The 15508-nt window shown below is 39.7% G+C and overlaps 1 protein-coding gene across 1 annotated transcript in view; it reads right to left on the bottom strand.

The window, feature by feature from the left end:
* Positions 1-15508, bottom strand: part of LOC127661374 (genetic suppressor element 1-like) — a 341952-nt gene that overhangs the window by 36476 nt on the left and 289968 nt on the right. The window contains 2 exon segments of the mRNA XM_052152028.1: positions 1050-1258; positions 13939-14136. Coding sequence (XP_052007988.1) covers positions 1050-1258; positions 13939-14136 — 407 coding nt within the window.

Raw genomic sequence — 15508 nt, forward strand, 5'->3', positions numbered from 1 at the left:
TTCTGGGGTGTAACAGGCCGGTGTAGTTCAGGGTGAAGATCTCTCTCTAACCCAATTTAAATCTTTATAAATTGTATTAACTGACCGCTACATCAAAAGTAGCTTATAATACAATAAAGAAGCTGAATTAAAAAAAATGACTGAGTATTAAAATGTAATAAATTAGATTTATTAGTCTTAGTAAGAATCATATACAAAACCCAAGATGCACGTGTCATCATAGTTTGGCTCTCATGTCAATGGATATGGCAGTCTGTGCCGTTTCTAAAAGAGATTCTTAGATTCCCGACCAATCACCAGCTCTACCATCAGAATCATTTCAGTGTTTAAGGAACGGCAGTGTATCAGTGGCCAGTAGAAGCAGATAAGAAGGATTATAACATGACCATAATCCTTTATTAAGCCGGCACACACACATTAGCAAGAGCTGCACTTGACTGCAGGCTTGTAAAGAAGGTTGCAGAAACAGATGTTTAGTGCCATTGTGCTGCCATTATTTAACAAAAGAGGGTGGGTGTGAGGCTGGTCATGCTGCCAGCTGTGTGTCACCCAAACATATGTCACACACATTCTGACACACTGTGTGTGTGTGTGTGTGTGTGGTGTGTGTGTGTGTGTGTGTGTGTGTACTTTTCTCAAAAATTGTGATTAAATTTGCAGCGTTTTTCACATTGTTTTGCAGTGAATACTGATCTCAATTATTTGATTTAACCACGATTATTTATGATAACCATGATTATTGTGCACTTTGAATTCTAATGACATTTTACCATCCAAATAAGGGACTTTTAATCAAATATTGAACTGCCATAAATGCAGCATTTTTGTGTCTCGTTTTACAGTGCAATAGTGTACACTGCTGAGCCAAAACATTATGACCACCTGCCTAATATGCTGTAGTTGATATGGTTGATATGTACACTTGGTGCTTTAATATAGATTCAATTGATCTGTGACAACAGCTGTGTGTGTGTATCAGCGGGTTTAAAACAGCTCAAACGTGGCTCATTCAATCAGATTTTAGAGTGTGCGCGTGTGTTTGATTTTACCTCTCGGACTGGACGGCTCTCGCTCCTCCACAGGCCATTAACGGTTTTGGTGGGGGCGATGGTAACCACAGGTGGGGTACTGGGGACGCTGTGGTTCCCAGGAGGCACTATAACTGGGCCCATGGGCCCCCGCTTGGGTGTACTGACGGGGGAGCTGTGATTAGTGGCCGGAGACGAGACGGGAGACGACTCGTTGCTGATGGAAGATCCTGCTAAATCAAAGAGAACAACAAGAGACAAACATTTAGTTGTTTCATAATCTACATGAAAGCCATTGATTCTCTCAGTTACTGAATTGATAGTGCACGAGTCCTTTGGACTAGTTTAATTATATTTGAATGGTGTTTTTAGAACTTTTGGGAGCTTTAAAGCCCCTGGTCACTATGAACTGTATGGAAAAGAGCAAAAAAATAAATAAAAAAAAAATAAAAAAAAAATAAAAAGGATAATCATGTGTGTTTGGAAAGACATGGATTGTATAACCCTATACTAAATATCGCAAACCGAAACCCAGTTAACAATGCCCCATACAATGACTCTCACACACAATGCAAACTCAAGTGTCTGGGGTGTGAACTATGTTTGACTAGTCTAATTCCTGGTAAACATAACAAGTGCTATATATATTCATAAATAATGCAAGAGCAAATGTCTCATGTAGGAGTGGACAGACAGACAGATGGCCCACCACAGCCATTATATGGAGACAGTGCAAATGTGCCAAAATGGAGCCTTATTTTAAATTTTTGATGATTTGTTATGGTGGGCGGATCCTGGTGGTTTGATTTGTTGTGAGCAACTCCATTCACAATCACTTACAGCCTGGGATGGCAACAGTGTCCCACACTTTTTTTGGACAGGATTACGAGCCAAACACACAGGATGTGTTCTGATGTTAAAAAATGGTGCATGGATACAAAAATGAAGGGGAGTGGATACAGTGACACCCAATGGTGTGGCCAGGCTTCTGTCCAGTGGGCCACCCCTCAAGCTCCACCCCTGGTTCTTACCCTGATTCAATAGGGTCATTTCACATTTAAACCTACATGATCGCTATAGCATAACAGTTTTCATATGACAAAGCTCATCCAACATGACTTTAGATCTAGAGCTTTACGGTCACTCTTCATACTGGTATGTAGTACGCACACTGGAGCAGTCAGTGCCAGATAATTCACATGAAGATTGATGATGAATAACCAAATTGTCACAAAAGCACAGTTACTAACGACAGCATTGAAATGGAATAATTCAGATGTGAAGGAAGTCATCTCAGCTCTGTTCATTCGAGCGTCAGACGCTTATGCTCAGGTGATGTGTGTTAAACAGGTCCTCTTCAGGGAAGCCATTAGGAGCTAGCACTCTCTGAAGAAAGCTATTAAAGAGATGCCACAAATATTCCAGTCAACAGCAGGAGGAGAGATGCTCGCTGCAGTAATTACAGCTGCACACCCAAATACACCATTAAACATCATGCTGTACACAACAGCAATTATCAGCTGAGTCCCAGTAAAGTCTCCTCCTCTCTCTTTCAGTCAATTAACACACACTCAACAGATCTCTCTCTCTCTGTCTCTCATGCACACAGTTATGCATACATGTTTAGTGTGAGGTAGGGTTGCCACAGTGTAAAAATCAACGCCGTGTGAAATTTAATATCGAGTAAAAGGTTGAACATTATGAATGAAACTTCCAATATCAATACAATAGCCTAACAAATAGAAAAGCCTTAAATAAAGAATAGTTGCCTAATGAAGAGTTTGCGACCTATGATAACACATTGAAAGCCAGATGTTCTTTACCAACGTAGCAAATTACAAAGACAGCAAAGTACTCGCACTGACAGAAGACGTTTAATTGCAGGTAGAGAATATAATGTGCATGGTGGGTAACTGTAAGACGTCTTGGATTCAGAATGACACAAGAAGTGCTGTTAGAAGAAACACAGTTCATTATATTTTATGAACAGATCACAGAAAAGCCGTCTATGCGCATGTCTGATGCATGTTAGTTTGGAGGCGTGCAGTCTCGTGGGACACACGTATGTAAAGGGTTCTCACTCTTTCTTTGTTTAAGTCTTCTGAATTTTTTTTGCAAGAACAGTATCATCTATGAGAATGCTGCAAATGACCTCAGACCATCTCATCTCAGGAGGTGCTCAGGAGGAGTTCAGTTCGCTTTATTTCCAGAGAGCCGTTTGTTGTGAGCGCAACTCCTCAGGGTCATGTTATATATAGCCTATACATCTGTGATTAAATCATACATTTTTTTATTTTAAAATCAGCAAAATTACTAAAGCAAGAATATTCACCCTAGGAGGAAACAAAACAAATGTATTCACACATTCAAAGTCATTACCCTTCTGAAGCAGCTAAACTGGGTCCTGGGATGAAAGGTAATAAACACCAACATTTGCCCGACAACGAAATACAAGACCAGTAGAGAATTCACGCATAAAGTAGGTTCGTTGCCAAAGAGATGTTGCCCTGCATAACAGTTGACAAGCCATCTTTCAAAAAGTTGAACACAATTTTAATTGCACTTCTCTTCTTTTTTCCCCCAGTTTCATTTGAATTTTTTGTTAAAATAATAAAAAAAAGTTTGAAATCAAGCTGCATTCCGAAATTGTTTAGGCCAGGGGTCGACAAAAGTTTCGGCATGAAGTGCCATTTTTAATTTTCCTGGTCAATGGCTGTGACCATGATTTAAGGAGGGTGTTCCTGTATGCTGGGTTGGAAATCTCAAGGATTAACAGTGGTGTTTTCCTTATTACATGACGCGTTGTTCTGAAAGCAAAAAGAAACACTGAATGAAGGCTGTCATCCGCACAGCCTAACTGAAGCAAAGTGGGCACGTTTACTCATGTGATCAACCCAAAGTGAAGCGCTGCCGACTCGTAATGCGTGAATGGAGGAAGGATAACATCAAGATGTTATTAATATAAATAATTACCCCATAGTACACCTAACGTCCAACCTGCGGTAATACTGCTTTGAACGTTAACACCGCACCGGTGTGAAAATGATGATACTGTTGCAAGTCTAGTGTGAGGCCTGCGGTCATTGTGATCACTGAGAGCTGCAGTAGTCTTCTCATTTGTTTCTAAGTGTGGTCAGAGCCGCTTCTATGTGGCATGACATATGTATCATGATCCATCATCATCTGATCTCTCTCCTTCAGGTCTTGTAAGTGTGGATGTGTCACAGACACACATTCATATCTGATGTGTCTTTACAGCATTAATCCAGAATTCATCCACAATCCAGGCAGAAGTCAGGTCTTCCTCAAGCAGGTTTTATTGGTGTCTCTTTTCATGAACTCAACCTCAATTATCCAGAAACACACACGGGCAGATGGGGCTCTTGTTCACGCACGCACACACACACGCACACGCGCACACACACACACGCGCGCACACTCACACACACGCACACAAAATCTGAGTCCTACAAACTGGTGTGCTTGATGAGATGCTAATGATATTCAAATGTATTCAGCATGATGTCTGTGCAAGCTGCTCTCAGAGGAGGACCTGCCCATCTATGGATGAGAGGCCCCGTCACTTCCTGTCACGCTCTGAATGCCACTGAAATGAACTGATTTCACACTGCAGTGTGTGTGTGTGTGTGTGTGTGTGTGTGTGTGCGTGTGATTAATGTGTATCTCTGATCTCTGAAGGTTCTTCTGCATCAGACCACACACACACACATTCTGGGCAGCATTAGAAGAGCATCAGCAGTTAATTAAACAGCCCATTTCACACCTGGTGTGAGAGCAACTACACGCCTCAGTCCATATGCTGCCCCCCTGAAACACACATACTAAACACAACCATCTCTCTATCTCACACACAAGTGATTGTAGGTGCACTCTCACATTCACAAAAGCTTGGCTTCAAACCCCAGTTAGCAGCCTTGTTCTCCACATAGGCAGCTGCCTTCTAGGAGAGCATGCTAGCTGAAATGTAACCTCATAAGTGACTGATATGAAATGCTCTAACTAGGCAGCAAATTTGCATAATTACATGAAGCACAAGACTAAATGGACTCCAATAGATTTTGGCGTTGGCACGTTGCTTACAAGGCACTCTACCAAGCATTAAAATACAGCACACACACACACACACATACCGGGTAAAACAGTGCATTATTAATAACTGTATGGGTTTTGTCAATGAGCTCAACACAATGCATTCTGGTACATCTGAGAAGGCTGCATAATGTTGCTGCTTACACTAGGGGGCAGTCTTTGCGTTGGAAGCATTACTAAAATTAAGGTTATTATTATTACATATTCACCTGATCACGATTATTTGATCTAACCATAGGACTGTCCCAATAATGAAATTTGGCTGACGATTCATTATCAGACAATAAATTGCGAATATGTCGAGTAATTGTGTATGTGTGCTTTACACACCTTAAGAAGTAATTTATTCATATTTAACTTGGAATAATATAAAACAATAGGGATATATGATTTCCTTGTTTTAAAAACTTGGTAATAATAATTACATTTTAAATAAGTCCAAATACTTAAAATATGTCTTATTTATTAAATTTATTATTGGTTCATTTACATTTACACTGCTGTTTTTAGAACCTAGCCAACCTGAATATCTATTATAATATAATATAATAATATAACATATTAAATTATGCAATAGTAAAATATTTCAGGCTATCCAATTAAACCCACGAGGCACGAGCACTTACTTGGCAATGACATGAAGGAAGACCTTGAGATTCAGTGTGCATTCTGTCATCTCCACAGAAATAGAGTAAGCGGGTGTCCCCTCCTTTGTGTAACTGCATGTCATAAACACTTCATGTATGAACACGCAATGGCCAAGAAAATGTGAAATTACATGATCGTTGAATTAAAGTATTTTGCGTTCACTTTTTGCTGGAGTTTGGCGTGAACCTCTACGGATGGCGTGTCAGAAGAGGTTCATCTTTATTCAGCTCCATGTGAATTCTGAACACTGACTGGAATAGGACGGAACCTTTGTCATTACACTGACGTACACACCACACACAGTCTCAGTGATCAAGTGATGAGGAATGGACCTCTTACAAAACAATCACAGATGGACTTGTGCCAAAATCCAGTACTTTGCAGCCTTTGTAAGCGTCCACATTCATTTTGAGGTGTGCAACACACGCAGACTGTATATTTATTTAATGAAATTTCAGCCTTTTGTGGTTTATTCATCACACTGGGACATATCCTTATTTAATTGTAATATTTTTTTATTCATACATTATCGTGTATGTGTATGGTCTTTTTGAGTTCAAACTATTTCAACTTTGAACCCGTTGCCGCTGATCTTTCAAAGCGGCAGCTAATGATTACCGAACAATTGGGATAAGGTATAATTACGTAGTCAGTGCCACCGCTACAAGCATAACAAGATGTTGAACGTGTTTGTAATGGAATACTACCATAATATTCATACTACTTCTGTTATATATACAGTAGATATATGACAGAAGCAGTAAGTGTTGTATAGGTGGTATGTGATTCCGAACTCACCTGTTGACAGATTGTTTCACTTTTAATTGACTATATCACAATTCCAGTGGGTCAGTGCCTTTAAGCAGCTTGGCAAATTCCAGAAAATGATGTCAAGCCTTTAGGCAATTAGACAGTTAGCTTCTGATAGGCTAATTGGATTCAATTGGAGGTGTATCTGTGGATGTATTTTAAGGCCTACCATCAAATTTAGTGCCTCTTTGCTTAAATTACGAGAAAATGAAAAGAAATCAGCCAAGATCCCAGAAAATAAATTGTGGACCTCCACAAGGAGCAATTTCAAAATGCCGAAGCTACCACATTCATCTGTACGAACAATAGTACACAAGTATAAACACCATGGGACCACACAGCCATCATACCGCTTAGGAAGGAGATGCATTCTCCTAGAGATTAATATAATCTGGTGTTAAAAGTGCAAATCAATCCCAGAACAACAGCAAAGAACCTTGTGAAGGTGCTGGAAGAAGTATCTATATCCACAGTAAAACAAGTCCTATATCGGCATAATCTGAAAGGCTGCTCAGCAAGGAAGAAGCCTCTGCTCCAAAACCATCATTAAAAAAAAGCCAGACTACAGTTTGCAAGTGCACATGGGGACAAAGATCTTACTTTTTGGAGAAATGTCCTCTGGTCTGATAAAACAAGAATTGAACTGTTTGGCAATAATGACCATCGTTATGTTTGGAGGAAAAAGGGTGAGGCTTGCAAGTCAAAGAACACCATCCCAACCGTGAAGCATGGGGGTGGCAGCATCATGTTGTAGGGGTGCTTTGCTGCAGGAGGGACAGGTGCACTTCTCAAAATAGATGGCATCATGAGGAAGGATTATGTGGATATATTGAAGCAACATCTGAAGACCTGTCAGTAAGTTAAAGCTCAGTCACAAATGGGTCTTCCAAATGGACAATGACCCCAAACATACCTCCAGATTTCTATGAGGAAATGTCAGGAAGTTAAATGTATTTGGCTAAGATGTATATAAACTTCTGATTTCAAATGCACACACACACATATATATATATATATATATATATATATATATATATATATATATATATATATATATATATATATATATATATATTATATAAGCACTTTCAAAATCTGCGATTAATCATGATATAACTATAAAAAAATCAATCACAATTAAATATTTGAATCAATATACAAATACAAATATTTGAATGTGTTAAACACTTGTTGGGAGGGCAGAATCTTTGTAATGTGTCTGCCTGGAGTCATTACAGTGACGGACACACCACAACAGCGCCTCACTGTCAGTGATAAAATGATGGAGAAAGGTGCAATTATTTGTTGTACAAAACAAGCTCAGATAGGACTTATGCTAGAAATCATGTATTTTCAGCACAGTTTAATTACCACTGAATAGTGCAAAGTCTTAACTACCACTCTGCTTTTCCCGTGGAGTTTAAAGCGATGCATGATGCTGCTGTAGTTGCATATTTCACCCACATTTTGGCAGGAAATTAAGTATATATGGTGTCAAATTTCAGCATTTTCAAATTCTGCGATTAATCTTGATTCATTATTTTTATAACAATTAATCGGTAGGCAACTATCATAATTGTGCCAGCCCTACTTATGATGCATACAAATGTTGCCAATGTATGCAGCTCTGGAACAGAGCTATCATCATGTGTGATTGCCTGTGTGTGTGTGCGGTCTGTTTCTCCAGATGGAGGGGTCAGTGTTTCTTGGATCCCCGCCCGCCCTCCAAACCAGAACTAGAGACTCACTCCTCCTCTCTCTCTCAGTGGATAAAGGATGAGCCCTTTAATATCGCAGTCCGCACGAAGCAGCTAATATTTCACACCCAAACACCTGCGGAGGGAGAGTGTGAGAGAGAGATTTGCTGTGTTCAGAAAGGAATACTAACATACTGCTTACTGCACAGTTTATCCTAGTATAACAGTATAAAAATGATATGTTAAAGTACACAGTATCCAATGACGAATGTTTCAAACAGCTGAATGTGACACTATCTTGCATTTTTAATTCAGTGAGTGCCATCCAGTTAAAATAGCTATGTTGCTTGTGTATTACGTCACTCACTCAACCTGTATCACAGACTGTAGCATCTCTGGTCTGTGTTTGAGCTCATTTTGACCTACTGTCCACCTACATCTGTCTAGAGTGGAGATATATCAGACACTGGAAAGAGGTGTTTAAAGGGCTGTTTTTAACAGTATGAGTGACCTAATCATAGTGTGAGCATCAACTAACTGTTTTTAAACACCTCCCGCACATGGGTCAGAGACAGACAATGAGTGTGTGAGAGACGGCAGAGTTAACATGGGTGATGCAACACACAACTAGCTGACTAGTAGTCTTATGTAGCCAGACTTTATCAGCTTATTCTGGTCAAAAACAGAAAAAAACATCTGTCCAACCAACCAGTTTGATTTGAAATTTGAAATCAGATAAAACTCTGAGGCCAATCTCATCCGTTTAAGTTTTAAAACTATGTTTTCTTAACATCATAGTTTTCCAAAATATGCAGTTTTGTCAAGTATTTTTTATTTGTATAGTGCTCTCACAGTACACAGAATATCCTGTTATGTCTATAATGTCCCCATTTAGCAGCTTCATTGAAAAATGTCACTTAAGTAATGCCTTGAGTGGTGTGTGATCATTATTTTATTTTCATAAATGATAATTATATGACAGTGGCACAGTGATTATTAAGAACAAATTAAACGGCCCTTTGTGTCAAAAAGGTTGCCGACCCCTGGTGTGGACATGAACGTCTAGAGATGTTTTGTGGGCGCAGCACAGAGTCAAGTGTTTTTCATCACACCAGGGTGCTGGAGCCGTTCCCCTGAGCATCCCCTCTGTGGAGAGCTCTTCTTGGACCTGCTGGAGACCGTCACACCAGGGGGTACACCATGGCTCTAGGCAAACACTAGAATCTGCTTCCCTGCTGAGATGCTGTCTGCAAACATAGAGCTGTGCTCTGAAAAGTGTGTGTGTGTGTGTGTGTGTGTGTGTGTGTGTGTGTGTGTGTGTGTGTGTGTGTGTGTGTGTGTGTGTGTGTGTGTGTGTGTGTGAGAGAATGGACCTTCCTCAGGCTGCGTACACAAGCACCATCATACACAGACAATGGGTGGATCTCAGCAGGTACACTGTGATGGAGCAGGAACTGGTCCAGAAAATGTCTCTTTCATTAAACAGCAGCAGTTAAGACAAACCATCTCAAAGACAGCAAGATGAGGCTTTCTGCCAACGGGTTCTAATCCAACACACTCGCTCGTTGACAAAGACAACACAATCTGTGATCATCTTTACCAAACTAAAAAAACACCACACCTAATTCTAAAAAAAATTGTGAATTCCACTAGTTGGGGAGGGCAATATCATATATCACTGTGTGAATCATTGTATACATTACACTTAACATTATAGGCCAATATCACGATATTAGGGTTGCAAATTTGGGAAAATTCTTTCAATCAATCACTAGAGCTGGGTGATGGAACGCTGATATCGCCAATGTCTGACAAATCCCACAATGCCATTCGCTACAATCATTGACAGACGATGATAGGCAATATCAGGAAATTTCAAACCAAAGAGCTGGGAAGTTGCCAAATTTACTCAATTATAGCCCTACAGTTACCATGCACTTGTGTTGCACGGTATACCGGTGCTACAGTACTACCACGGTTTCAAAATACCAGTGGTGCCACAATTTTCAAACAATAATATCATTATTATTATTTTATATATAATTAAAACATTAATTTATCATATTATATAGCTACTTAGTGATATCAACTTACATTCATCATTCACTCCAAAACCAAGCAATACCTTTCCCAAGCTTTTTATTTACTTAAGCTGCATTTAGGCAATGGAATAGACCAGCTGCCTCTTGTTGTTTTGAGCACGAATGTGTCATGGACACGTTCTTTCATCCATTTACATTTACATTTATGCATTTGGCAGACGCTTTTATCCAAAGCGACTTACAGAGCCTTTCTTACAGGGACAATCCCCCCGGAACAACCTGGAGTTAAGTGCCTTGCTCAAGGACACAATGGTGGTGACTGTGGGGTTAGAACCTGTGACCTTCTGATTAACAGCCCTGTGCTTTAGCCACTACACCACCATTTGCACTATTTTTAATAGTTTTTTATACATTTCACCAATGCAAAGCTGTATGTGTGTGCATCTAGTTAACAACGTGCTTTGGACTATGTGTGTGCGTCATGCAAATGTGTCTTCATCATATTTTAGCATGTATTGAATGTTTTTTTGGCTCATGTCAGCTTGGATTGCTTATGGACCAGTCATAATACCATTCAAGCTTTGCAGAGAAACTATTATTGAAGGATGGGGTAGTTAAAAACACAATTGGACCCGATGCAAAACAGTAAGTAACCGTTTCATTTATGAATATTTCAAATCTCATGACCGTTTGATAGTTTATAGTGCTGAGTGTTAACAGTTGTTCTTGAGATGAACTGTTTAATATATTGTGCAATGTGTTGGACGTGCATAATGTGTAAACCATGAAATGTAGTTTTATAATATTGTGGGGTTGTTCATTGTCTTCTGAAAGAGCTTCAAATATGCCAGATTTTGATTTTCGATGCCTGCACTCTGTTAGCCAATCATAACAGTGGGCATTAACGTTGACATTTTAGGGAGGTGCTGAGGCCCAAACCGAGAGTTTCAGACAGACGGCCAGAGACAGGGAGGAAAATGATCATATTCACCCATTAAATACACTGTTTTGGTGCAAAAATAAATATTTGAATAACATTATTAGTGGACTTCAGGGAAGATAATAAAATGATAATAAAAGAGCATTTAATGGCCCCTTTAAAATGAATGGCAGAAATTGGAATGCCCAACTTACAGGTAAAAGAAACAATCACCTTTTAGATACAGACATTACCTGTCAATCAACTCGAGAATTAGCATGCGCATAAGCTGCCAGAAAAAAACATTTTTTAGAGTGCTATGAGCTAAAGCACAATTTATGATTATATTGCTGTCAGATTTTACTGCAAAATACATAGGGTTGCCCTTACTGGTAAATGTACCACATGTGCTATTCACACATGCAAGCAGTTTCCATCTTTTTTTTCCATTTTGCTAGTACCATTCACACATCAGCACTAAATGCAGTTAAACTCTGTGATGTTGTTTGCCGGAAATGACATCTACACAGCTGCATCGGAAATGTAGGCTTCTTGTTTGAAACCATGGCAAGGTAGTATTTTGTATCTGAAAGTATGCAGTCTGTAATGTTGCTGATGTTTTACATTTTTTAGCAAACGTTGTCATTATGCAATGACTTCAAATAAGTCTCATCAACTGCAGAGCACAAAATGCTGTCACTAGCATCCGATGGCAGAGATGCTACCTGCAGCTGAAAAGCAGAGTAATGTGTATGTATATCACTACAAAGAGGCCTGTGCGTTCCCGAAGGAGGCAGGTCATACATAACGGAATCGCTTGCGGTTCCTTTAAGCTGTCTGCAAATTTCTTCATCCGCTTGGATGAAGAGAAGTGCTCTAGTTTCACTCTCATTGACATTTTTCTTACTTCCGATGTTACAGTACGGAGTAATTATGTTTTCTCCGACAGAACTTTCTTACATCAGCGTGTCCTGACCTCGTACGAACTGAAACCGGTAATCTTATGGCTCTGTTCACACATACAGTTGATGCTGGAAGTTTACATTTTATATACAGTTTACATACACTATTAAGTCATTAAAACGAATTTTTGAACCACTCCACAGATTTAATATAAGCAATCTATAGCTTTGGCAAGTCGTTTAGGACATCTACTTTGTGCATGACACTAGTCATTTTTCCAAAAATTGTTTACAGACAGATTGTTTCATTTTTAATTGACTATAATCACAATTCCAGTGCGTCAGAAGTTTACATTCAGTAAGTTAACTGTGCCTTTAAGCAGCTTGGAAAATTCCAGAAAATTATGTCAAGCCTTTAGACAATTAGCTTCTGATAGGAGGTGTACTGAATTGGACAGGGAAAGTTTTCTATGATTAAATGTCAGGAATTGTGAAAAACTGAGCTTAAATGTATTTGGCTAAGGTGTATATAAACATCTGAATTCAACTGTACCATTAATATGGAAATATAAGTAATTTTCTTCCCTACACTTCTCATGTAGGGAAATTGCCAGAGCAAAATTTACCAGTGTTTTCAAAAGGTTCATTTTCACACATGAAAATTGCAGTAAGGCTTTATGTGTGAAAGGGGCTAATGTTTCATCAAGCACTGGCACCATATCTTTGGTTCGAATGCCTCTCGATCCAAGGTCGTGTTTGGTGCCCTCTTAAGGATCCTCTTTACCACCCTTAAGTTTTTTGTTCGGTCAAAGAGGCAACGCCATCAGTTGTGATTCCCACACACATTTCCCAGCTCAGACCCACCAACCCAAGTACATCTTATCCACAGCAGATTGATCTAGAACCTCTCTCACCTTGTCCATGGCTGCAGGTAAGAGAAGATCTTCTGCTATTGTGTGGTGTTTCTTGGCTTTTGTAATACGGTAAGCTACATAATATAATAGTAAGCACCTGGACTTTGTTTTGAACATGATGATGTTGATGTCCTCACTTCCTGGAGTATTCTCAAAATCTTCAACAGGTATGTCTTTGCAAGCTGGGTGTTTTGTTTCTAAATGAAGTTTAAATTTGGATGGTTTTACTACATACCAGGCCCCTCTTGTCATCAATGTACGTAAATCCCTATTTCACATACTTCTGCTTCAACATATTTATTGGTCAAATAGAAAAATTACCTGACCTTTTAATTAGATTCTGTGGTAATCATGGCAACAGGTACTACACATCTTTCACACGAGTCTTTCAAAATTAATGTCCGGAATCAGATAAATTGAAGCTTTGTTTACCCTCCACAGCCCACTCAAAACGGTCCCATGACCCATTTTTGTGTCACAGCCCACCGGTTGAGAAACACTGTTGTATATACCATCCATACTTCCCAGCCCTACCTCCTATTGCGTTAAATGTGTAGTGCCAGATGAACCAGCATTCTTTTATTCAGTTTGGTAAACTAAACTCTCTCACCTGATCTCCATGGGTCCCCTAAGAGCCAAAAGCTCTTAAACGCATGACCTACTGCCCCTGCTAAACATTGTGCTCCAACTCCAGTTGGTCACTGAACGTGACCAGGATTCCCGGGAGAACCGGACTTTATTCAGTCCAGCGTGAATTCCACTAATGACTCATTATATCGTCTATAAAGACACAATATCCATGATGCATCTGTGCCCATGGATCACAGACACATGGGTCAGGGGTCAAATGTCTGGGGTCGCAGCTTACCTCGGGGTTCCTCAGCCTGTTTGGCCAACTTGCGGAGGGCAGCGGCGAATCCGGAGTGTGCGGACTGAGATGCAGGACTGCCATTAGCCACGATTGAACCATTGAGAGGAGATGGGGTGAGGGGACTGACGGTCGCCGTGGTGCGAGTTGCCGTGGAAATCATGCCTAACGATGGTGACTTTGGCTCATGGCTCATGCCTGAGAGACACACAGAGAGACGAGGATGTTAGGAGCAATATACAAGACGTGCTTTGACTCGGCAGAGATAGGCTGGCTAATAGGTGAAGCGGACTCAAAACACCGTCTGTACATGACAGCTGGAGGACACAGGTGAGGGAGAAGAAGTCAAAGGTTATGCCCAAGGTCACCAAGTGGTTTTCTGGGACTGGTTGTCTGTCTGTGAGCATTCACACACTCTTTAATCCATCCACAATACAAACACATCATCACCCTCATATTAAATGTCAATGCAATATCATAAGCCCTATTCGGACAGTACTTATTTTACATGGGGTCATGAGGTAATTCCAGCATTTACAGGGGATAGTCAGTGATTTTATTGCTGTCCAAATCCAAAATGGCTGTGTTTTTGTCACACCTCCCACGAAAAAATTCCCGGGCCAAATTACCTACTGTTTTTTGACAAACACCAAGGTCACGTGTTAATTTAATTACGTCCGGCAATAAAATCAATACAAACAAATACACATGTACTTATCTATCTTTATTACTGTACTTATACAATGCTAAATATAATTACTACAGACCAACCATAAACGCTTAGCCATTTTCAGGGGGAAAAATTACCTGAAGGGAGGTTTACACAGATTTTGCTTTTAGTGACAATTATGTGCTGTTGCTTAAATTCACATGGTCTGGGAAAAAATTATAAGGATAAGCCCTGCCCCCTATAGACTCAACAGTCTAAGAATGCATTAGTGGCCTCCCCGGAGGACGACTTGTAGTTGATTTTGCCAAAACAAATAACTACGGTGGTAGGAAAGATCATTAACCGATTAATCAGCCAATAGTTTTAAAAATCTATTTACAGAATATATATAAACTCACAGGGACACTTATTTTGAAATTATGAAAAAACTATCAGCAACTATCGACATAGATTTTTGCAGATAACCGATAGTTCCAAAAAGGAACTATCTGCCCCAATTAATCTGTAAAACCAATATATTGGTCTACCTCTAGTTTCCACCAAAGAAAGAATGATTTTTAGGCTGGGAAAATTGGCCCCTAAAATCTACTGGTCTCCAACCAGGAATCACTAACATCAGAGGCCAGGCATGCGGTATAACTTTACCAAATTAACAACAACTCAGTCTGACTAGCTTAAGTTAACTCTACCTAGAAAAATGTCTGACAACCAAATCATGGTGCAGTATTCTGCAGAGGAAACAAACGTGCTTCTTGCTATACGGCCATCCTCAGAGATCCAGGACAAATGAGAAAGAATACAGATACAATACTCAAAGAAAATAAAGAGCGTACAAGACAAGCAAAGAAATGGTTAAAGTCCATCAAAAACATGCTTTAAGATAATGGCTTGCTGATTTGT

This window comes from Xyrauchen texanus, chromosome 21, assembly GCF_025860055.1.
Source record: "Xyrauchen texanus isolate HMW12.3.18 chromosome 21, RBS_HiC_50CHRs, whole genome shotgun sequence".
NCBI lineage: Eukaryota > Metazoa > Chordata > Actinopteri > Cypriniformes > Catostomidae > Xyrauchen > Xyrauchen texanus.